Here is a 25,260-nt window from a genome sequence, read left to right on the forward strand (position 1 = left end):
GAGAGCTCAGGTAACTGATCCACCATCTCTCCTTCCCGAGCAGACCCAGAAACGGAAGGGGTAAAAGGAGGCAGAGAGGAGAGATGCCGCCCTCTCCACCCCAACATCTTCTGGGCAGAAGAAATGGCAGCTTGGTAACCTGGGCCACCATCTCTCCTGCTGGAGCGGGGAGTCGGGTCAGAAGTACTCTTACTTTTCTCTATTCATTGGGTTTTTTTCCTGTCCCTCAGTATTAACCTGGATATTTACCCAGAAAACTGAAGTTAATTTTTGCACTGATTTTCACATTTTTTTTTAAAAAAAATTTGTAACAAACCCTGAAATTCCCAGGAAATGTTAAATACAATAACCTGAAATGAAGGGCCTTGCCTACAACAAACTTCACCCTATAAAACCAGGCCTCATCCAGTGACAGGCCCCAGTAAAACAGCTGATGTACTAGAACAGATATGCTAGTAAGCAAAGCATCCATTGCAAGGCCGCCTCATACTTCCAGTTCTAAGGAATTTTACCTGTTTTTCCATCTCAAGCTGGGTATTTCCTACTTCTTCTTTCAGAGCCTCTATTTCCTGTGTGAAAGCCTTTCCAATGACAAAACAGACAGGATTGGACAATCGAGACAGCACCACAAAATGGATTCTACAAGTTTATTACTAGCAAATGCAAGGCAAGAACAAATAAGTGGTGGTAAATGGCACAGACACAGAAAGGCAACAGTACGACTCTGATAGGTACCTGAACCATTTTCTCCTTGTTTGCAACTTTGAGGACTTCAGCCTCCAAGAGTTCTTCCACCGATTTTATCCTTCCATCCTTCTCACAGATTCTTAGCACAGAAGAGAGGAGACATCACAAGTTGAACTAGTGTAAGCGATCTTCATTATTATTAACATCACAGTAGCCCCTAAGAGCCCCAGACATGCCCCTCTGTGCTAGGTGCTGTACATCAGAAACAAACAGTCTCTGCCCCAAGGAGCTTACAATCCAAGTTCAGAACCACATAAGCTGGTATCATACACACACCCCGGGGAGCGGAAGGAGGGGGAAAGGGCAATGTGGTACAAGCTTGCTTCTGCAATAACTAGCTCTGTGCACTGTTGGTAGGTCCCTAGTTTTGTTTTGAATCAGCAGCAGTACTTCTAGTGTGCCACCTGCCTACCTTCACATTTCATGCTCTGGCAAACATGCTTCAGCAAAATATTTACCGCTGTATTTTTGTTTTTCTTAACTTTTAAGAGTAAGAAATACAAATCTACTCCTTTCACACACATTAAAGGAGAACCGGCCAATAATCTCATGGTCCAGCACCTGGTGACTAAGGACAGGCCTAGAACCCTAAGGCCTGGGCTAGCTAAACAAGTGCGAGTCCTACTTCGATCAACTCCTGTCCCCTACACTATTTAGAGTAGATTTATTACTGGATTCACAGAAGCATTAGTTTAGCTTGATGTGTTGCTCAGAGTTCAGACAGCCATGCAAACTTTGTGCACGTGATTAAAATGGAATGTTCAGGGGAGGCAACATACCCCTGAACATAGTGAAGAGGAGTTGGAAAAGAGGGATGAGGTTTAGGGAAGAGGTATAACAGGTTCATAACGCTACTTACACTTTCTGAAGTTCTTCCACCGCTGATTCGAAAGAAATCTGAGCAAAACAAATATTTAGTTTAGAGAGACTGAAGAGTTCAAAGTAACTAACTGGTGGTGGCAGTGGGAGGGAAACGGCCTGGAGAGAGCAGGGATCAATAATGGGACACATAGTTTTGCAAGCTCTAAAATGCCAGTCTGAGTTTGGACTGGGTTTGTGGTGGCCCTAAGTTTTTATCATAGGATGGTGGTTTGATGGCTTCTATGATAGTCCCTAGTGGACTACCGTTCACCATCATCAAAAAACTCGTCCAAGTTATTGCAGCACGCTCCAGAATAACCTTCCCCAAAAAGAAAAGGTTCAAGATGAGCTATTAACTGGCAATGTCTCGCGAGATAAAGCCCAGTCACTGCTTCTTTAACAATGGTCAAGGCATACCACGAAGGCATGGGAATTACCATAGTGTGTAGCTGCCCTAGGCATGGGCCAGCACCCAGTTGGGCTAGGCAGGCACTATCCAAACACAGACCAAAAAGACAGTGGACTAAAACCTCTGGCTGGCTTGCTCAGGCCCTTAAGGTCACCAATCCATTTTGCAGGTCACAGACAGCATTCCCAGTGCAATCAATAACTCTGTATACAAGTGCAAGTCACACCTTGCTAATTAAGTGGGTAGGTTTATCAGTACATATAGTAAAAAATATATACATTTATACACACACACAATCATTGACACAAACAGACTTATTTGATATCACCAAAAAGAAAAGGAGTACCGGTGGCACCTTAGAGACTAACAAATTTATTAGAGCATAAGCTTTCGTGAGCTACAGCTCACTCGCTGTAGCTCACGAAAGCTTATGCTCTAATAAATTTGTTAGTCTCTAAGGTGCCACCGGTACTCCTTTTCTTTTTGCGAATACAGACTAACACGGCTGCTACTCTGAAACCTGTTGATATCACCAGATCATCATGATGATCTGTATTTCCTTGAGCTTCGGGGAGGATTGAGATAGATGGGGGCTGAGATATTGGGGGAAGCAAGAGGCAGATAAATTCCTTTGCCAACTGACTGGTTTAAAGGGGTTGGGATTTGCTGCTGGATTTGTTATTCTTTTGTATAGATTGCATTTTAGCAGCCAGTAAAGCAAGTAGAGACTGGGGATAGATACTGTACATTTATAAGAGTCAAAATCAATAAGTATACATTTATACAGGCTCCCCGTGAGACTTTTTTCAATATTAAAAGCGCTCTCATGAGCTGTTGGGCTGAAACCTGGTCCCAGTAGGTGAGCAGACTCTTGCAACTGCCCAAAGAATAAAACAAGAGCATTTTATAATGTACACATACACTCCTCACCCCACCCCCACCCCCAAAATTAGAACATCAAAGTTGTGATCATATAATTACACATCATAATTCATATGTACCAGAGGGCTACATTTAGGTTTCCTAGGCAACCTTATTTCTGGCATTTCCCAATTTGAAGGTTTGACTTTGCAACTTTAATACTTTGAACATAGGGTGTTTGTGTGTGTGTGTAAGAATGGAAACTAGAACTGGCTAGCTAAGGAGAATGGGGCCAGAATGAGTAGCAAGGTGTGGGAGAAGAGACAAGTCAGGAATGGTTTGGAAGGCCTGGGGCAGAAGAGGGTCCCACTTTGGGGAACAGATGGAAGAATTTATACCCACTAGAGCCTGCTCCTTTCAAGAAGCTGGAATGGAACCCAAGATTCCACCATTCCTCTGCAGTCAGCGAATATCTGGATCTAATGGTTCCAACCCTGCTGATAACCCATGTGGGTATCAAAAAATTGTACAAGATTATGTAACTAAAGATTGTCTCAATGCATAGAGGCGCAAGGTGGGTAAGGTAATCTCTTATTGGTAGGGCCCTACCAAAATCACAGCCATGAAAAACGCATCACAGACCATGAAATCTGGTCTTGTGTATGTGTTTACCTTATACAATACAGATTTCACGGGGAAACCAGTGTTCTCAAAAGGGAAACCCCAAAAGGGAGTTACGGGGGGGCCACAAGGTTACTTGCAGGGGGGAGTTTGACAGTATTGTCACCCTTACTTCTGTGTTGCCTTCAGAGCTGGGTGGCTGGGAAGCGGCAGTTGTTGGCCAGGCGCCCAGCTCTGAAGTCAGACCCCCGCCAGCAGCAATGCAGAAGTAAAGGTGGCAATACCATAACATGCCAACCTTACTTCTGTGCTGCCGCCTTTCAGAGCTGGGTGGCCGGAGAGGGGCAGCAACTGACTGAGGGCCCAGCTCTGCAGGCAGCAGCGCAGAAGTAAGGGTGGCAACGCCATACCGTGCCATCCTTATTTCCGCGCTGCTGCTGCTGGTGGTTCGGCCTTCAGAGCTGGGCTCCCAGCCAGCAGCTGCTGCCGCTCTCTGGCCACCGGCAGCAGCAGCACAGACATAAGGGTAGCAGTACCACAACCCCATTTACAATAACCTTGCGACCCCATCCCCTCCCCCACTTTTTTTTTTGCTACCAACTCCTTTTTGGGTCAGGACCCCTAGAATTACAATACCACCATGAAATTTCAGATTTAAATAGCTGAAATCATGAAACTGATGATTTTTTAAAGCCTATGACCATGAAATTGACCAAAGTGGATCATGAATTTGGTAGGGCCCTACTTATTGGGCCAACTTCTGTTGATAAAAGAAATGAGCTTTTGAGTTACACAGAGCTCTTCATAATACATACACATAGGTGCCAAATTAAAGTAACACAGGCAATCTCAGTTATGGCATTTCCTAACTTTTGAGTTCTTGTCTTTTAAATCTTAATAGCGTTCTTTTAATGTAGTTTGCACATAATATAATTTAGGATTTAAAGTATTACCTGCTCCGATTCCTGAATTTGCAGATTTTGAACTTCTTTTTTCAAGGATGAATTTTCTGCTCGCAATGCCTTTTAAAGAGAAATACACAGGAAAAGTGAAAAATGCAGTTTTAAGAAAGATCAAAAACAAATTTGTTCACTGCTCTTTGGACGATACCTCATAAAAGCAATATTCTCCTTCAAGTTTCTCTCTCTCTCAATTAAACTGATTCCAACTGAAACAGGACAGAAATTAAAGATGGAAAAGACCCACCTAGATCTAATCTCCTTACGCCCTACCAGTATAGAATGTTTTATCTAGTTTAGTTCTACATGTCAAGCGAAGCCAGTAATAATTTTTTTTTTCTTATTTTAGACTAAAAAGCGTCCTTTTCTTATTTTAATCACTGTGAAACAAGCCTCCCCGTCTTGGAATTTACACTCCCTTCAAATACCTGTCAACCTTTCTGACCCCTTAAAAACTGCCTACCCACAATATACATTTGTAGTTTATGGTAGCAACACCATTGTATCTGAGCACCATCCAGATACCAGCAATAGTCACTCCTCTTCTCCTTCCCAGCAAGTAGCATTAAAGGGCTTGAATAGAATTACAGGAGGGGGGCATGGGCAAGAGGGGCATGGAAATACTTCTTGTGGGAATGTTAGGTTAAAAAAAAGTTTTGCAGCGAGTTCAGTAATCATTGCAGTTTCATCTGATACCAAGTTCCATGGCCTCTGTTCCAACTCTGTGAAAGTCCTCACTTGAACTTTGAATGCCAGCCTTCACACCTTGAACTGAACACTAATTCACAAGGAGCTAGAGCAGTGAAGAGCACCAGGGTGATGTGCCCACAGCAACTTTGGTTGCTTAACAGCCAGGCTGTTGCTTTTTCTGCAAACTTTAGCTTTTTCATGGCAGATGGCTTCATTCCTAGATCGGAATTTCAGTCATTGAGACAGTCATTTACAAGTACATAAAACTCCATGCTCAGATTGGTGTTCTATAGGAAAGGGGCAGTCTTCTGGCCAGCTACAGGTGGAAGCATTTTTTGCCACTGCAGCTTTCTGGGCTTCCCATCGATCTAACATTCTTCCATTTTGACATATTTACAAATACTTCTAGGAGGACAATAAAAGCAAGTTCGATCCATTTATAATTTACTTCATCTACCAACTACTATTAGACTAGAAAAATCACAGAAGCCATAGTAATAATCCCATGAGTTTAAATAACTTTTTCTAGATGTAAGCTTGTCACTAATCGCTCTGGACATACACATATGGGATCGCACTGGTTTTTATTCCTGACCAACTAGGACATTACCAAATTCCTCTAGAATAAGAATATACTGTTCTAACCTGTGCACAAAAACAGCAGCAGGAAGTGAACATTTTGGTCTCAAGGAGGTCACTTATCCTATTCAAAAGAAATGTTCTGGAACCTTGACATGGGGATCCACAGCTCAAAGTTACATACAACATGAGAAACCCCAGTCTATTTCCCCACTGATGATAATATTGCAAGAGATTTTTACCTTCAATTCCTCCTCCCTATTAGCCACTTGTATGAGCCCAGCTTCCAGCAGTTCTTCAACCGTCTTTATCTTTTCATCCTTTTCAGTAATACTGAGAGATTAAACAAAGATGTTACAACATATTCTTCATGAAGAAACAAGTTGGCCCTACAAGAAATTTTCACGGGGGAATAAAACAGTAACCTTACTGCCATAGGATCAAGTAGGTATTTTTGCTTCCTTGATGGGAGCCGAAAATCCCTTACCTCCTTTCCATTTGCTCCAACAGCTCTTTATTAGTCTATAAATTAAAGTATAAAAAGCTGGTCAGCGATTGGAACAACACTGGTTTAAGATTTAGTAACAGAGGACTGGTTAACATCAGCTTGTCTAGACACTGAGTTTTTGGATTAAACTAATCCAAGAGGTAGAGTTTTTATAATGTGTGCCCCCAATATTGTTACTGGAAAGCAGGATTTGAACCCGATAGAACAGGGGTGTTGGGCCAGGCTAACTTTTATACTCTTCATATTAATTCACAAACAGCAAGGTGCTCTGGACATCAGGCTCGATATCATGAGGTGCCAACTGCCCCCTAACTCAGACGATGTCGGTGAGTTTTGAAGGTGCCCAGCACCCTACAGCGTCTGCTCAGAACTTCCAGTCCACCAACCTGAAACACCTACAAGTGTAATCAAGATTAGAGTTTCTACATTTTCCAAAACCATGTACTTAGCTGGGGCACCACGCACCAGACTCTGGCTTTTACATCTATGCAAGGGCCAACAGCAGTGCATGCTGTCAGCCGCTTTTTTAATGCCACCCACAAGGGAGGAGGAGCTCAAGCCAAGAGCTGGAGAAAATCCTGCAGTGATTCTTCAGGCTCCAAGGTGCCAGTTGGGAATCTCTAACTGTCACACCTTAGAACAATGGAGCCGTTCCAGGGGTAGGAGCTGCTGACTGGTGGCTATAACTGCAGCCAAGCAGATTTCAAAGCTGAGGCAGCAAGACCTGTGGTGAAAGGGTAAAGCCATGTCTCTTGCTTTTCACAGGCAGCCATGACCAGCTTGTCTGGTAGGCGAGGAACAAGGTACATGGGGGAGTGCTCAAGGTAAGAGATCAGGAATAGGTCTAAGAATAAACAGTAGTACTGGCCATGATAAGTCACTGGACCTTTACACAAGGAAAAAGTGGCTCAGAAAAAGATTCATCAAGTTAGACTGAAAAATACAAAGAGGTCCAGACTTAAGTTCAATTTTAACTTTATGTTGCTTGCTGTGAAGCCTAGAATTTTGGTTGGCTGAAGAAATACAGTACTATTGCCCCGCGTCCTGTCACAAGCCCCTACCACAGAGGAAAGGCCGCTGGCACAGAACAAGAGGAAGCTCACAGACGAATGGCTACTGCTCCCTTTAAAGGGAAAACAAGCAGGCAATTCAGTTTAGAAACTGGAAGGTGAGTGACAACGTGGTAAAAAGGTCAGTCTGGAGTAGAAACCAGCCCAATACTCTGAGTGAGGGAACAGCATTAGCAGACAACCTGCACGAACACACAGAATTACCTGCGCTATTTACATCTGCAGTGAAACCAAGAGCATCAAAAACAGTAAAAAAAAGAGTTAGAGGACCTAAAGCAGCAGCCTCTACTATGTACACACAGAGCTAAACGTTGATAGCGAGGTGTCTTGCACCTCCCACTCCCTTTTTGGAGTGAATACACTAAAACATTGGGTCAAATGGCCAAGGCTCTTACGTAACCACCTGCCACGTGGAGCAAACGAGAAGAGTCATACCATTGCCTGCAAGAATCCACCTCCACTCAGCCTTGCATCACATCCCTATAAAGTGACCCAGGACGAAGAGAGACAGAGCAATCCCCCCTCCCCATTAGCACAGCAAGGGCTTGCCTAATGGAATGACCAGTTTATTGCCTCCATGTCACTGCCAGGACCTGTCCCTTTAAAGTGCCCAATACCACCTCCCTTCTTGGGGCATCAGTCTCTCACTGATCAGCTCAAGCTAGAGAACGAGCCTCATCCAAATGATGAAGTGGGACTCTTTCCACTAGCAGGATGCTGTCTCATTTAGCAGTGCTGTTTCACCTGTAACACCATGACCTTCCATACTCTCTGCTGCAACAAGTTCCATCTGACTGAGCTATAATTATAATGAACTGTCAGAGGTCATCAGGACCCCTGGGGAAGGAGAAGCCTGTAACAAGAGAACACAGACCAGTAAGCACCAAAATGCAAATGAAGAACAACCCTTAGGGATTTTGAGCCTAGATGTCTCTGATCTCCAATGGCCATGTTGGCTGCTGGGACAGGTGACATACAGACAAAAGGAAAGAGTGATGCCCTCTGTCTTGACACATCATAGTGGGGGAGGGTGTAGCATGGCTCACCAAGTCAAATTTAACCACTTTGGCCATCTGTTCCCAGGCTTTTGACTCAACATTGGCTTCCTGATACCCTATGGGCCTCCTGAGGATCTCTAGTGGATTCTTTATATCCAGCATCTTGACTGAAAGCTACTGCTCATCCATCAGGTTAGGGCCACAAAAGACTTTCCATTTTGCAGTAGTGAAACTAGAGCTTTAAAAGCAATGGGCAGAGCAGCTGAGTTTTCAACCAGCTCACCTTGGGACCCTTGTCGGAAGTAGAACTCTTTAAAACAAAACAAAAAAAACGAACACTGGCTATTTAATAAGACATCAGTAAATATTGATTGTACCTGCTCAGACAAGAGAGCCTGCAGTTTTTGAACTTCCGATTGCAAAGCTTTGTTTTGATCCTTAAGCATCTGGAAGGAGATAGCAAGCCATCAATTCAGAACTGCGCACCCAAGTTGCTTTGTTTTGTAACATTAGCCATATAACAAAATCATAAGTAGAGAAGCTGCAGAGTGTTTTCTGTTTTTTTTTTGTTTTTAACATAAATACAGTAGCGTAGAAACAAGACTAAAAGTTGCTTTTCCCTCTTTCTTGCTTCCTCAGAACATTAATACTTTTATCCCCAGATAGCCAAGAGAAATAGTCCTCACCCCCAGGCCTGGGATCACACACAAAAAAAATTGACTACCCCCGCCACAAAAGATGTAATAGTGCTGGGAGTTGTAGCTCTCACCTAGTATACGACAGTGAAATCTAGTCTATCCTCCTACAGAAAACCACTTATTAGCACCACATCAACTTATTGCTGATGACTGGCTTTTACAAAATTAACATTTTGTAAAACAAAAGGTTCCAATATGACCTCCCAGATACTCGCAAACTACCCTAAAATGTTTATAACAGCAAAAACAGATGTGTGTGCAGTCTTCCACACTCTCCAGCTCCAGCTGTTGGATTAGATGCCTATGAGAAGGCAAGTAATCATACTGTGTGTCTCTCCTGCCTTTGATAATCACTCTCAAGGCGACAAAGCAACTTCTCTCTGGAGCATGACAGAAACAGAACCCCATCTTAACTGGCAAATCAAGACCTCAAAAAAAAAAAAAAGAGTGCAGATCTAGCCTAGATTACTATTTCTGAAACACTGGCTTCTAAATGAACACGTTTTTCTCCCCACCAGTTACACAGATGACTACATAGACACTTAGAATCATAGAATCATAGAATATCAGGGTTGGAAGGGACCCCAGAAGGTCATCTAGTCCAACCCCCTGCTCAAAGCAGGACCAAGTCCCAGTTAAATCATCCCAGCCAGGGCTTTGTCGAGCCTGACCTTAAAAACCTCTAAGGAAGGAGATTCTACCACCTCCCTAGGTAACGCATTCCAGTGTTTCACCACCCTCTTAGTGAAAAAGTTTTTCCTAATATCCAATCTAAACCTCCCCCATTGCAACTTGAGACCATTACTCCTCGTTCTGTCATCTGCTACCATTGAGAACAGTCTAGAGCCATCCTCTTTGAAACCCCCTTTCAGGTAGTTGAAAGCAGCTATCAAATCCCCCCTCATTCTTCTCTTCTGCAGACTAAACAATCCCAGCTCCCTCAGCCTCTCCTCATAAGTCATTTGCTCTAGACCCCTAATCATTTTTGTTGCCCTTCGCTGTACTCTTTCCAATTTATCCACATTCCCCTCTCTTGGGCACTGGCACCAACTTAGTACTGTTTGGGATGCAAATGTCCATTTGACACTATGAAGAGCAGAACAATAAAAATGTTTCTTTACAGATTGGAGATAATAAATTTAGGATCCATGGGATCAATACATTTTTATCTTCTGTACTGAAAGCATCAACACCATAGCTGGACCCTTACTGCTCACCTTTAAAGTCCCATTAGCTTAGATAAAACCCTTATTAGTTTCTAGGCACTTTAGTTCATTCCACAGCTATTTGTCCACAACTTGATGATTGTCCCCACATGTGCTGGAAAAGGCAGGAAATGCAGTTATTTCAGCATGCAGTCTTTTTTAAAGTCTACATTTAGCTCCATCAGCATGTATTTTTAGATCCCAGCTTCCATCACTTTTACCAGTGATTTTCAGACTCCTTAAAAGTCTGCTAGGCACCTTCTCTAAACACATGGTTCCTACCCCAAAGCTTTGCAGGGCAAATTTAGATGTGAAAGGAGAACAACAAAAAGGGAGAAAAAGGATTGTGGTTAGAGCTGGGTGAAATTTGTTGGCCAAAAGAGTTTTTCCAGTGAAAAATGCAGGTTTGGCAACACCAAAAACATTTCACAAAATTTGTGTCTGTTTTGCCAAATTGTGTTGAAAAAAAAACTACAGTCGTTGAAAAATTTCAATAGGATTCAAAAGGACTTAAAAATGTTTCAGAGCACTTGTAATCTAAATTAAACCCTGTTAGACCCCAAATGAATTTTTCTTTGACTTTTCAGAGTTTGCTAAAAAAATTTAAAAAGTTCTTTCTCAGGTTGACTTGAAACATTTTTTTCCAGAATTCCCAGCGAGCTAAAAGATCAGTTATTTGCACAACTAGCTATGATTGAGAATCAATCCATTTTGGACTAGGATACTCATCCCATTTTGTCTTTCCTCTGATGCAAAGAGAGACAACTCCCAGCACAATTATGTCTTTTATGGCAGGGTAGTCTATTTTTTGTCAAGGTCCAAATTTCTTGGTCAAGGTATACTCAAGGTCCAGACTCCAAAGAAAACAAAATAATAAATGATAATAAGTAAATAAAAAGATTTTGGGGTTCGTTCAAAAGCATCTGGCAGTCTAGATTTGACCCACAGTCTGCCTATTGACTATCCATGCTTTATGGGTTACCCTAGGAGATTGTGTGTCAGCTCACAGCAGAGTTAGTGTTGTTTGGGAAGAGAAGGGGCTATCCCCCTTGTGCTGAAGGAACTATCTTTAGGAAGAAGGCATTTAAGACCTTCATGGGAAGCAGACCTTGCTTTATAAGGGTTTAAATCCATAAGTGAGCATGTTTGGGGTTTGTTTAACACTGTTCACTCTTGTGTTCACATAATTCAGAAACAAACGTAGCTCCGCACAAAGGAATCCAAATGTTGGCAGAGTTATATCTTTAATCGATAGCTTGCTGCCATAGTACAGATGAGAAGTTTTAAGTTAAAAGAAAAATCAGATATTTTTACATTTATTTAGATTTTAAGAAAAAAGTTGTAATCAGATCACTAGCAACATGATAATCCAAACCATGTACACACCAGCATCTGGCAGGACACATTTCAAATATGCAGAAATGCAGAAAAACCTGTCATGGTTATTACTGAACATCTTGTCCTTTCAGAGATTTCATTAACTATTTAGAGACATTAGTCTTCACAGCTGCAGCTAGTACATTTACATGAATTTTAACATGGATGTACTCCGTTGCATAGCTTGCTGCTACGACAACATCCTGAAAGAATGCCAGCAATATTACATTTCTGTTTACAGTCTTAACAGCTGAAAATACACAGCCCCACTCTGCAAATCAGTGCAGTTGTTTGCACTGTTACAGAACCTTTCAGATATCTACAAAATATTACAAACAAGCTTAACACAGAGTACAATACCTGAAATTCTTCCCTTGTATTTGAAACTTGGGCAAGCTGTCCTTGTAGCTGCTCTTCAAGTGTTCTTATTTTGTCATCTTTAATATGAATACTAAGACAGTAAATTACACAGTTAAAAATGCTTCTCCTTTCCACTCTCTTACAAAAAGCATCCATTCAATTAAAAAAGGTATAAACAAATCTACAAAAAATTGTTTACCAAATGCTGGTTGGATTTATATTATTTAATCTACCTTTTCTGCATCCTCTCCAGTTCATGTGCAGCAACAGCCTAGATATAAAGAGGATTAGCAGAGTCTTAACATATTACATCACAAGACTCAATCAACCCCACGTTCCCCAATATTCAAGCTAGAATAAGTCAGTTTTGCTAGTTCTTTCACTATATTAGTCTCCAATGTAAGTGAAGGAATGATGTTTTTACTCATTTTTAAAGACTGCAAGCTCACATCTTCCACATTATACGTTCAACAACTAGTCCTCCACATTAGTGCTCTCAGATATTCAGCACTCACGACAATGAAATAAAGCACTGTCAAGTATTTTAAATACCTAGCCATAGGGCTGAAAGGCAAAGGGCCAGATTTGTAGAACTGCACATGGGAAGCGGTGTGCAGATATGATTATTTTAGATAGTGGTCAAGACTGCACATGCAAATATGGTTTCTGTATTCACAACAGTGGGCACAGTGTCCTGAAGGAATATGTTTGAAAATTTAAATGAATCCATATGAAGAACAAATTAAAGCTATTTACTCCAGTAACTGGGGCATTCAATAAGCAGAATTTTTTAAGATGTTTGGATTCTTGAAATTCATCACTAATTAGCCTAGATCTGTAGCCTTCATAGTTTTATCCTACTCCAAGAGTAATTTCACTGAAACCAATGGGGTTACTTGCAAAGTACGGTGCCACTCAGGTGTGTGGGGGGCAGAATCTGGCACTTAATGAGTTAAGTAAACATGGTTATTTTACCTGTTCATTTGTCAGAGCCTGTAACTTTTGCACCTCCGCTTTTAGGGATAAATTCATATTCTGTACAACCTACAGAGAAAGATTAATTCATTTAAAGTCATTCCATATTCTTCAGTGCAAATATTTCACAGAACCTTTTGCTAAGAGCCTAACACCAAGATAACTTGGACTTCCTTGTAAGGCAGCCAACTTTCTAATGTCTGAAAACTGGACACCCCTGCCCCACCTCTTCCCCCAAGGCCCCACCTCTCTCTCACTCCTCTCCCTTTCCTCCCCCCATTGCTCACTGCTCTCCCCCCTCAACTCCAGCATGAACAGCCCCAAGGGACTTGCAAACCGCAGGCCACCTGGTAGTGCAGGTCAGAAGAGCGCTGGGGCTGCACGGGAGTAGCCAGGCAGCCCTGCTGGCAAGCTAGGGGACAGTCATCCTGCACAGAGGCATCCCTCTGAGCTGCCTGCTCAGCAGTCCCCTTCCCTCCCCCCCCTGGAGCTGCCTGAGCACGTGGCCGGGGAAGGTGCCAGCTTGTGGGACAGCACACGTTTCTTCCCTCCTGGGCAACATTCCCTGCCCGCTGGGAACCCCTCACCCCATTCGCCATGGGCCCCACACTCTGTCCTCCGCTGCAGCCCTGCAAACTTTGCTCCTCAAAGCTGGTGCATGCATGCTGCTGCAGGAGCAGCCACTTCAGGGCCAGGCTGCCCCTTCCCTTCCCTCTCCCGCACCAATGACCAGACACTGCCAGGTTCCCTTTTCGACTAGACTTCTGGTTGAAAACCGGACATCTGGCAACCCTACTTCCTTGAAGTTCATCTGCCTGTATAACCCACGTGCCTAATAGGGAGACAGCTCTTGAAGAGATCTGTCAGCAGGGGATAGGAATGAGCTGGGTCTGGGTCATTGTTGCTAGAGACGCACAATTAGCACTCCACACCCAGAAGTTTCTGGACTTGGGTGTGGCAGTTTTGGATCTGCTTCAACAGGTTCCGTGTTGCTGGACTCAAGACCCCATGAGAACAAGTAGTCAGGGTAGGTGCTTTGCAAAAGACCTTGTACCCTATGTGTGGGTTGGGAGAAGCTGGGCCACAGGAGCAGAAAGCAGGCCGTTTTCCCTAAGCCTGAAGCATTTTGCAGCAGGGGTTTTTTGGTCGTTTTTTTTTTTTAATCTATATACTTAAACTGAATGGTTGGCTGGTTAATTAGCTAGCTGACTAGCTAACCGTGATTTCAGCAGGAGGAGGAGGAAAAGTCTGCATTAATTCCAGTTGGAGGTTTCTACAACCAAGTGGAGGGACGACGTTGCAATGCTTTTGACTCGGCAGACTGATCACCAAAATCCGTACAAAGACTAACCGAGACTCAGGAGAACTCAACCTGAGCTTCTGGAAACCCTGAGTTTCTTCTCACTGTGCTTCTGTGGGGACAGACCTGTTTACATTTGTTTTCTTTATTTATGTTTAGGTATAACTGTGAAGAGAATGTATGTGGATTATAAAGTAGTCATGTCATGTTGCAGAAATTAAGTTAGTTATTTTTTATTGTTTCTTTATCATAAGATTTTTATAAAGTTGGTATTAAGTTAATTCCTTTTGTTCTTTTTGGACTTGATTGTGGGGAGGCTGACCCTATGCAATCCTTGCTGAAAATCCTCAATGACTGAGTTCTGCATCTCCATGTGCTTTTCTATGGGGAGTTATTTTATAGGCACAAGGAGAAGGGCAGTAAAGCAAAACCCACCCAAAAGTTATACCTACAACAAACCCAGGCCCCAGGCCCACCAAAAGACCTAGTCAAGCAGACCCCTATGACCACAGGAGCCACAATGAAGGCAATGGGGGGATGCAAGATGCTGGCTTGTGGGTTTCAGTTCACAATCACAGCTTCTGTGATGAGCTTGCTCTTTAGTCATTCAGTTTCCTTCAAATGGGCATTTCCTATACCTTGAGCTCCTCCTCCTTGCCAGTTAGATTGGCATGTTCATTGACTAACGAGTCCTCCACCTGCTTTATCTGTTGGTCCTTTTCTGCAATCCTGTACAAATAAGAGATGCAAGTAATTTGCAACAAGACTTTTTAGACAGAAATGTAGGCATAGTGTTCAGCTACATTTAGAAGAAGAATATGCAGGCACAAAATCAAGTCTGCTCTAATTAAACATGTTGTCAGAGTGTTTTGGACATAAAGAGTATTTCTTTTTTGTTTTAAATCTTCTATGCTTCCCAAGAGTTTACAAGACGTGCACGAAGCCTGGTGCATCATAACACCCTCCCCCTCAATGGGACAAGTGCCCTGGAGCTCTGCTTTGGAAACTGTCCTAACATTCTCATGGCCCTGCACATGCCACTGATCCATATACTCAGACGTCAGCAAGAGGGGCAGCTCTCACTCCCGCACAGTGAACACAGCCACACACAATGTACTCCAAATCTGGGGTGGGGAGGGGAAATCCGTAGGAAGAAGTTCCACAGCTTCCAAGAGGATCACACACAATGCAAACTAAAATATTTAAGTGACAGCGTTTCCTTCACAAATCTCTCCAATATGTGCCGAGCATGAGTTAAAAGTTTCTATATCTTGAGCAGGCAACAAAGCAAGCAACTTCTTCATAAACATATAGGAGCAGGGATGCTTACACTTTCTGCAGTTCTTCTGCCAGGACTGAAGCAGATGTCTACAGAGGGGGGGAAAAAATAGCTGAATGTAAAGCAAAACTGAAAATGTCCTTTTCTAAGCTGAGCCAGAAATAACATTTGCTTGTTTACAGATGTTTGAAACCGGCACAGGCCAATACCCAATGTTTCCTGGCCAAAGAACATTAGTATGAGTTTATATCACGTCAAAGCCCTTGCCCACACTGGTCCAAGAGCCAAGGAACCATTACTGTAATGGATGATATGGACCTTTAATTGTGGGAGTTCTCTTACAGTTTTGTGCCTCAATGCCATAGATTCTTCTCCTCCAGTTTCCCCCCAAAATCCTGGTGTACAGAGAAAAACTGTCACCCACCCTCAACACAGGTTTCCCCACTCATACTAGATGGCAGAAAACCGCACCAGGGAGACTACAACAAATGGGAACCAACCGCTCTCTGGTAATCTCCCAGGCAACCTCAGCACAAGCCATTTCAGTCATTTACACAAGTCCCCACTTAGGAATAGGCAGACATCCAACATTAACCCCCCTCCCTCAAAATAACTAGCCCAACCTGTCACCTCTCCACCACTGCCCTCACTTCTGAAGGGATCAAACTCTCCAACAAAAGGCAAGTGCCAGATTATGAATGTGGTCTTCAGTTTGTTCAGGCCACATGTGGGTGTCTAGCTTGACTGGAAGCTGAACAAATTCATACAGGATACAAAGGAACAAATTTTTGACAGTGAAGGCAATTAACCATCGGAACAACCTGCCAAGGGCTGTGGTGGATTCTCCATCACTGGCAATTTTTAAATCAAGATTGGATGTTTTTCCCAAAAGACAGGTTCAAGTTCAAAGAGAAATTATTTCAGGGAACCCTTATGGCCTGTATTATCCAGGAGGTCAGGCCAGATGCTCACTGTGGTCCATTCTGGCCTTAGACTCTATGAAGGGATAGCAAATGTGTCCATGCACAACTAAAAAATTCAACACTCAGCTGTAGGCAGGCAGGGAGCTCGGAATCTCTGTACTTGTTCCATTTGTGCCTGCATTAAGCAGGCAAAGTTAAAGTGGGCTTTTCTAAGCCAGCTGATTTCTACAATTGGCTGTGTAGAGAGTCAACTTCTCACTGTCTGCAACCCAGAAGCTAGGAAGTATCTGGATGTGACTGGAGCCTCTAATGAGGCACTGAAATCTGATGTACAGTATTTAACGACACTGTACAAAGAAATAAGTTGTCAAAGCAAATCAAGTGGAACCAGAATGTTTAAACACGAAAAACTGTGAAAGTTATCACAAGCCATCTATTGTCTCCACAGAAATAGTCACTGGATTTAAGAAATTATTCCACACAACTTAATGTTGTGGACACTATTTCTATGTGAACTATAAAATGTGTGGTATATTTCGTCATGCTCTATTGCCCAAGGAGTGATGGCAACTTTCTACATTCAATGTACCATATCCAGATTAAAAATAATATAATTGTGGTAACGAGCTTTTGAAAGAACATTTACCAGTTAAGACTGCAAGACAAAATGTATAGTCTTAGAACATGCTGTACCTGGGCTGCCATTTGGGAATGAAACTTCTGAAGCTGAGCTTTCAAAGCCTCCTTCTGCTCCATCAGCTCCTTATGGAGAGAGAACACAAAAAAAAAAGCAAGCAAATTTAAGAATGCAAGAGTATATATATATTTTTAGTTCTTATTAACAGCATTGTTTTAAAGCTGCATGTTAGGCATTTACACTTGAACAATGTTGTGAAGGCCAAGACCATCACAGGGTTCAAAAAAGGACTAGATAAGTTAATGGAGGATAGGTTCATCAATGGCTATTAGCCAGGATGGACAGGGATTGTGTCCATAGCCTCTGTTTGCCAGAAGCTGGGAATGGGCAACAGGGGATAGATCACTTGTTTACCCGTTCTGTTCATTCCCTCTGGGGCACCTGGCATTGGCCACTGTCGGAAGACAGGATATTGGACTAGATGGACCTTTGGTCTAACCCAGCATGGCCATTCTTATGTTAACCACATTGTTTGGATGACACTTTACTACCAATAAGATAATTGTAATTAAAAAAAGTCAAGACTAACAATGAATGCAACACAATACATGCCACAAGAGAACATTCCCTTCCCTTCCACTCCATATACCCCATACAACATAAGCCAGCTTGCTTGAAACCAATGCAGCAGCATTAGCACACCACCTCTTACAGGATGCCAGCTGATCATTGGAACAAAACGTATTCATTTTTGCATTCAGTTGTAAAGCTTTTTTAAAAAACACACAGTAATATTCAAGCTCTGCTGCATAGAGAAAGACCTTCAGCTATTAATGCAGTACCTGCACCTGCAATTGCACAGAATCCTCTGCAGAGACCCTCTTTTGTTCAGCCTCCATTAACTGCAACATCCTTTGCTCCAGCTGTTGTTTAGACACTATTGTATCTGTAAGTTTGCTGTGCAGGCTCTGGATTTCACCCTCTTTGGCCACAAGCTTATTCTGCACATCTGCAGCAGAAACATCAAGGTTTTAATTAAACAAAATATTTGAACATTTGTAATATACTGGGAAAACTGAGTAAGAGTTTTTATTTAAGCAAGCTCAGCAGTTTCAAATGTAACCCTGCACACTTAAAACAACCCATGCCGTAGTGCATTTCAACGTAGTATCTATTTTCCTGAGATGTCAGCTGGAGGAGGTATTGAATATATTGATGAACCATTTCCTTTAAATTTCTATAGCTCAATGTTATTTGCCCAATATTCCAAGAATATCCTTTTTAAATACAGGAAAGGGGAGAGACAGCCATCTTTGGTAGTAATAGGAAACTACACATGTTCATACCTTGTTGTGCTGTTTCATGTTCTGTTATCCTTTTCCTGAAATAGGCCTGAATTTCCTCAAATCTCCTCTCTGCTTCCTGTTGTTGGACCTTGCAATTGAAAGTGGGAGTTGGGAGAGAAGAAAAAAGGGTCAGCTTTCAAGTCACCATACTGACATATTTAACAGAGTGCATCTCTACTTTCTAGACGAGGTCTACACTTAAAAAGCTGCTGCAGCGCTTCAGTGTAGACCTCACTACAGCACCAGGAGGGGTTCTCCCTTTGCTATAGTTAATCCATCTCCTCAAGAGGTGGTAGCTAGGTTGATGGAAGAATTCTTCCATCAACCTCAGGCTGTCTACACCAGGGGTTAGGCTGGCATAGCTACATCTCAGGTGTGCAGATTTTTCAAGTGCCTGAGAGGCACAGCTACACCAAAGTAAGTTTCTACTGTAGACCATCCCATAGCAATTTTCCTAAACCTCTATCCAATATAAGGCAGCATACGTCCCTCCCTTCCACATACAGCAAGGCCACAGTGGAGATATCCAGCACTCAGTAAGCCTCACCCTGGGCCAATCCCATCTATTTCAACTTCTTTGTAGTCCAACCTCTGAACTGAATTCCAAATGAGCTAAACCATAGCTCTTTAGCAGACAAGTTTCTACAACTAACAGGGAAAAACGTCACTCATCAAGTTCAGGAAGGAGCGCCTGAATCCAAAATTGCCAGATCTTGTGTAAATCTGCATTTGCTATCTAAAATTTGGTTCAGTTGTAGACGTCACCTCTCCAGCAGCAGCGATTCAGTGGTTCTTTCACTGCAAATTGATTTTCTTTTAGTAACAAGCTACCAGCACTTGGAAATTTTGGATTTCCTTTTGACAGATTTTTTTTTTTATTATTATTATATGTCCACATAGGAAGAAGAGAAGCATCTCTGTTCTATCAAAGAGAGGGAATGGGGGAAGAGGCACATCCCAGGCCAGTAAAACTAGTTTACTCTTAACAAATATAGCATTTTGTTTAGATATAATGTATTTGAATAAGTTACTCCAGCCGCAAAAACAAAAGGACACTTACATTTGAAATGCCTATTGGGACAATGCAGGATACTATTCCATTCACAATTTTTTGATTGTTCAAATATGCTCAGAGATTAAGTTATGCAAGTTTCTTTTAGAAGACAACATTTTTCTGTAGAAGTAGTTTTTATTAAATACAAGTGTTCATAATGACTAAAAAGTGCAAAATATTCAAAGTTCATCTAGAAAGGAAGCATCAAATGCCGGCCTACTATTTTCCACCAATTGCAATTTTCCATTTTTATCAGACATCAAAAGAGTAAATACAGAACTAATGTGTAGGCCTATAGGCAATAGGTATTTTAGCAAGATTTCCTTTCAAATTTCTCATATATCCTAAAATATCAGAAGGCAGATTTCCCCACTGAAAGTATTACAGGCTCTGTTAAGGGCACAGCATAATTGCAGAGGGATAAAGAAAACGGAAGTCACCTTTAGCTGGCCAATTGTTTGATCTGCATTTTTCTTTTGGAGTTCCTCTTGTTGCAATTTATTGTTCTTCTCCGTCAGTTCATTCACAAGTCTAGCACAATCCTGACGCAATTTGTTCAGTTCACTAGACTGCCTGAAGAAATAATGACTGGTTTTTCATAATGTAATCTTAAGCAATTACAATTGACAAGGATCAAGTCAATGAAATATCAGTAGACATTCAAATATCAAGTCAAAAGCTAGAAGAAGCGTTTAATACCAATTTACTCTCGTAGAGTAACAGAAGTACTTAACATTTCAGAATATGTACAAAATTACACATAGAAAGCAATAACGTTCCCGACTCAAACCGTGTCAACTGCAGCTGGGTGTCTGGGCACCACCTAACACAACAGAGCCCTGATTCTATCCTCACTGGGAATCTCAGGGTGCTACAGCAGCACAAATAACCCTCTTCATTGGTTTAGAAGCAACAGGAGCCTAAATTCTTGAAACCTTGAATGACTTTGCTTATCCCTCTTCTCCTAAAACCACCAACAGATAAACATCTTATTGCTACCCATTCAATGCATCTTTTATGCAGATGTTTAATATTTTTGTTAAAATGACTTAAAATCTTAAAATATTTCAACTCCCAAGAATACAAGGTCAATATTTCTGCTGGGGCCTCATGGCCAAGGGCTATATAATTAGTGTCAGACATACTGACCAACACTTCTATGCTTCCTTCCATTGGAGGGTCTTTAAACTTGAGCAACTATAAGAGGCCTGCTCTTCAGAAAGTACCAAGTACATACCCACTGAAAAATAAGGGTCTCGAACTGAGGGATCCAAAGCCAATAATCACTTGAAGACTTTGGCCTAGCTGCTTAACTCATTAAGTATTAGAACATTACTCCTGAGGATGCTGGGGGAAGTGGGGCTTGGTGGGGTGGGGGTCTGGATATAGCTGGTTGGGGCTCAGTGGGGTGAGGATCTGGGTGCGAGGGTCTTGTTGGAGTGCTCCAAGTACAGGGGGGAAGGGATGGAGCTCACTGTGGTGGAAGTTCAAGTGCAGAGGGGTTCAGTGGAGGCGTGGTCTGGGTGCAGGGAGGGAAGGTATGGGGGCAGGGTCCCGAAGCACTGGAGTTGTGTGGACAGGGGAGCAGCTCCCCATACAGTGACCCCTCCCCCAGAGGCTGAGCAGGGATGGGAGGGGGAGGGGTCAGTGCAGAGCTTCCTGCAGCTGGAGCAGGGTCTGACCCAGCCCCAGCCACTCTTTGCAGGGAAAGAGCAAGTTCCATCCTCCTCCAGCCCAGCCGAGACTAGCAGCTGAGCCCGGCACAAGGTAGGAGCCGCCAGCTGGGGTGTCCCCTGTCCCACCTTCCCTGCAATGATTTACCTCTTCACTGGCTGCTCCAGGTGCCTGAAATAACATGCTTAAGCTGCTGGAGAGGGATGCATGACCATTCTTGCAGCTTCCCCATCAGAAAGTCATTTTTCTGCCGGGAAGCAAAGAAACCTGCAGGGGATATGAATTCTGCATGCATACAACAGAGCAGAATTCCCCCAGGAGTAATTGAATATAGTTGTATACTAGTATAATAAAGCCATGGCTGTGGAGACTGTCAGTTAGTGGAACACCTAAAAGGTGGCCAGAACAGCTATCTTCAGGGAAAGCTTCAAATTTAAAAAAACCTGATGGCTCAGAGGCACTGAACTCCTGAACATACTTGCTTTCCATCTGGTTGGTAGAAGTACTGACAGCATCTCTCAGGATACCATTTTCCTGCTTCAGGTGGCCTATCTCAGCCTCCATCTGCTCACGAAGCTGCTGGAACTAAAATAAATACCACACATTATATTTTAAAGCTCTGAGGAATAGAAGTCAATAGCTGTGTAACAGACACTGTTACTGTACTGTAATAGACATTTACAATATAGTCTCAGATCAAGAAAATTTGGAAGGCTCTTAGGTTTGCAGTCCACACACAAATATATATGTACCCTATCAAAGGCCTATTGATATTTTAAGCTCATAGAGTTGAATTAAGGACACATTTGCCTTTTAAACCAGTTTCTCTCTTGCATGCACGTGCCACAGTTTTCTTATGCAGCATGCAAATCTAGTAATGATAGATCACTGAGCATTCCTGATTATGTGACTTAGTCCAACACACACCACTAGACAATTCTAAAGTAGATTAGGGGAAGGGGTTAAATTTATTTCTGCTGGAAGTTTGAAGTCAAGTTAAACTAAAAATGTGCAGAGAAGTTTGAAGCCACAATGAGAAGACTGATTATGAATAATGATATGTAAGGGGGTGGGGAAATCAGCCCTTTAAAATAGTTTGGGCCTCGTCTTTATTCCTGAGATTCTAACTGAAGCAAAATAAGATCATCTCTTTTTCAGATATGCATGTGCTTTTATTGCACTCTGAACACAGTTTCTCTGAAGCACCTGTTGTCTCAGGAGTTTGAGACCCCCCACCACAAGGCTGCACCAGAGGCCAGAATGCTTGATTCAGCACAGAAGAAGGTAGATTCCATTGCCAGATGACAGGAGGGGCTGGCTAGTGCAAGCTACCAGTTTGTTGAGGGCCTACAACACATGCAGCTTAAATGTTTCTTTCCTCCTCTACTGGTGCCAAACTTTCAGTGACAGCTGAAACCGGTTCCAGGTCCTAGTTTCATCAGATGACTAATTCATCAGGGAGGATTTTGTATACAAAAAAAGCTGTCAGACAAACATTGGTGTTGGGGTGAGACAAAAAAAAAAAAAAAAAAGACAGAAGCTACTGGAGTGCCAACATTTAGCTCACACTGACATAGGCTCCAAGTTGCTCTCAATATCACACAACCTTAGAAGTTCCAGGAAGAAAAAGCACCCAAAAACCAACAGGCAGCTCAGATAATCAGGCTGTCAGCCAAATAGCATTCCCTTCTCTGCAGTCTAATTCCCACAGTACACCAGCAGGGGGAGTGGAACTAGAATGCCAAGAACCAGGGAGGGTTCCATTTACATTCACTCCACAGGCTTCTGCTTTTTCACAAAGAATAGAATTTCTATTATCGTAGTGCCCAAGAGGCCCCTCTCCCAGCATGGTGCAGGACCCTATTGTGCAGTGGGCTATACATAGATAGCAACAGTCCTTGCTCTGGAGAGCTTACTTTGCTTCAGGACAGGTTTCAGAGTAGCAGCCGTGTTAGTCTGTATTTGCAAAAAGAAAAGGAGTACTTGTGGCACCTTAGAGACTAACAAATTTATTTGAACATAAGCTTTCGTGAGATACAGCTCACTTCATTAGAATGCATCCGATGAAGTAAGCTGTAGCTCACGAAAGCTTACGCTCAAATAAATTTGTTAGCCTCTAAGTCCTCCTTTTCTACTTTGCTTCAGTAACTCTGACAGGGTGCCCTCTAATGTATGCAGAAATTCTGGAAATGTATCACTTGATGTAAAAATGTGCACATTACCCTCAATACTGCTACAGGTACACAGGAAAAAAAAAAACTATGCTAAGATCTGAGTTTTTAGTTAATCAGTTGGCATAAAAACAGCCGTAGTTCTTCCTGCAAAGCTTTGGTTGACTGTAGATGGAAGACATTTGCCTTTGATTTTGATGAAGCTAAAGCTTTTTTTAGGTCACATTGTAACAATGTTAATGAAGGTCGAGATGGCTCAGAGGACAATCTTATGGCAGAGTGAAGAATAAGTCCATCAATGGCTATTAGCCAAGATATTCAGAGATGCAACCCCATGCGCTGGGTGTCCCTAAACCTCTGACTATTACAAGCTGCGACTGGACAACAGGGTATGAATCTCTCCATAAATTGCCCAGTTTTGTTCATTCCCTCTTAAGCATCTGGCACTGGCTGCTGTTGGAAGACAGGATACTGGGCTAAATGGACCATTGGTCTGACCCACTGTAGCCATTCTTATGTTCTTAGTGTCCTTCATGATTTTCAGTAAGGCGTTTTGCAATGCTGAATGCATTTTATAACCTCCCTACACGAACGTATTGGCTTTTAAGGATGCTCTGCATCCAACATGTCATTCAGAAGATAAGTTGTTAATAGCGCTGGTCCATGTGTATGGCTATCAGGGCCATCTTTCTGAAGCTGGATGATTTAAATAGATTTTGCATCTCAAGAATCACACTTTTCAATTCCATAAGAAGATCACAAACCACTTTATGAAGAATTGGGGGGTGTTATGTCCATTGTACAGGTAACAGAAGCACAGGGTGGGTAAGTCAGAGTCCATGGCAAAGCCTGGACTAGAATTGCAGTCACCAGATCCCAAACCTTTGCTCCAGCCAGGAGACATGCTGCTCACCACTGGTCATTTGCAGTTAAGGGAAATAATGAATGAAAAGTAGTACAGTATGTTACTTTATATGACAAGACCTGTCTCTTGAAAACAAAGGCCATCTATAGCAGCTTGCTGCCTTCACCTAGATAAAGAATTAATCCTAGATTCCTCACCTCAAATCACTAGAGATTCTAGGTAGCACCTGCAGTTTATTCATATGGAAACAAAAATCAATTGTTGCACCTTTTGCTAAAACAGTCATTTCTCATATTAATCTATTTGTACTTCAATCAAGAAATCAAAATGGCTTTCATAGAGCTTTACCTTCATCTTCATCCCCTGGTTTTCCTGATAGCTAACATGGATCTTGCTCTGAAAAGCACCGTGTTCCTTTTCTAGCACGTTGATTCGTTCTCTCATTTTTGTCGTAAGCAAGTTGCTTCTCTCCTTCTCTGCAACCAGTTCCTTGGATAGGAAATCAGAAAAAAAAAAAGTTAATTTCCCCATCCCGTTAAACTCCTAAAAAAATTGTAAGGCGATACATTACTAATTACACTCAATACTCATCCATTAGAGCCATCATCAATATTCTTTACCCACAGAAGAATTCAAGTGTTCAGTCTGACCAGCAACATATTTCTGATATTTTTTACGGATTTAGCATCAACACAAGAGCAGGTTAGACAAACACCTGTCAGGGATGGGCTAGAGAATACTTTGTCCTGCCATGAGTGCAGGGGACTGGACTAGATGACCTCTTGAAGTCCCTTCCAGTCCTATGATTCTATAATTTCACAATTAAAGTAAAATTGGGTGTTGCAATGAAAAGAATGGTCTCTTGCTGCTTCAGAGAAACTGGAATAGTGTTTCTATCACATTAAGGCAAATTATTCCCTCAATCACCTCTGTTTGCCCCAGTGAGATCAATATTTCATAGGTATAACTAAGGGCAGAATTTAATTTGTCTAATGAACTAGGAGAACTCAGTTATAGGATTGCGGCAAAAGTATAGTACATTTTAGATCAAATATGTTGTATATTACAGATGAACTATCAGGCTGAAGTGAAA

General features: G+C 42.3%; 1 protein-coding gene across 12 annotated transcripts in view; it reads right to left on the reverse strand.

The window, feature by feature from the left end:
• Nucleotides 1–25,260, reverse strand: part of KTN1 (kinectin 1) — a 123,142-nt gene that overhangs the window by 33,549 nt on the left and 64,333 nt on the right. For 5 of the 12 annotated variants that reach the window (XM_043517657.1, XM_043517651.1, XM_038405342.2 and 2 more), the window contains 18 exons: nucleotides 24,516–24,656; nucleotides 21,610–21,716; nucleotides 19,898–20,030; nucleotides 18,404–18,491; nucleotides 17,900–18,066; nucleotides 17,114–17,182; nucleotides 15,549–15,586; nucleotides 14,857–14,947; nucleotides 12,919–12,987; nucleotides 12,177–12,214; nucleotides 11,944–12,034; nucleotides 8,681–8,749; nucleotides 6,215–6,249; nucleotides 5,970–6,060; nucleotides 4,453–4,521; nucleotides 1,607–1,644; nucleotides 736–826; nucleotides 513–581 (listed from right to left, as the gene is read on the reverse strand). In XM_043517657.1, the coding sequence (XP_043373592.1) occupies nucleotides 513–581; nucleotides 736–826; nucleotides 1,607–1,644; nucleotides 4,453–4,521; nucleotides 5,970–6,060; nucleotides 6,215–6,249; nucleotides 8,681–8,749; nucleotides 11,944–12,034; nucleotides 12,177–12,214; nucleotides 12,919–12,987; nucleotides 14,857–14,947; nucleotides 15,549–15,586; nucleotides 17,114–17,182; nucleotides 17,900–18,066; nucleotides 18,404–18,491; nucleotides 19,898–20,030; nucleotides 21,610–21,716; nucleotides 24,516–24,656 (1,494 nt within the window). The remainder of the gene's footprint in view (nucleotides 1–512; nucleotides 582–735; nucleotides 827–1,606; nucleotides 1,645–4,452; nucleotides 4,522–5,969; nucleotides 6,061–6,214; nucleotides 6,250–8,680; nucleotides 8,750–11,943; nucleotides 12,035–12,176; nucleotides 12,215–12,918; nucleotides 12,988–14,856; nucleotides 14,948–15,548; nucleotides 15,587–17,113; nucleotides 17,183–17,899; nucleotides 18,067–18,403; nucleotides 18,492–19,897; nucleotides 20,031–21,609; nucleotides 21,717–24,515; nucleotides 24,657–25,260) is intronic. The other 7 variants (XM_038405343.2, XM_043517658.1, XM_043517656.1 and 4 more) reach the window with 2 other exon arrangements.

This window comes from Dermochelys coriacea, chromosome 6 (genome assembly GCF_009764565.3).
Source record: "Dermochelys coriacea isolate rDerCor1 chromosome 6, rDerCor1.pri.v4, whole genome shotgun sequence".
Taxonomy (NCBI): domain Eukaryota; kingdom Metazoa; phylum Chordata; order Testudines; family Dermochelyidae; genus Dermochelys; species Dermochelys coriacea.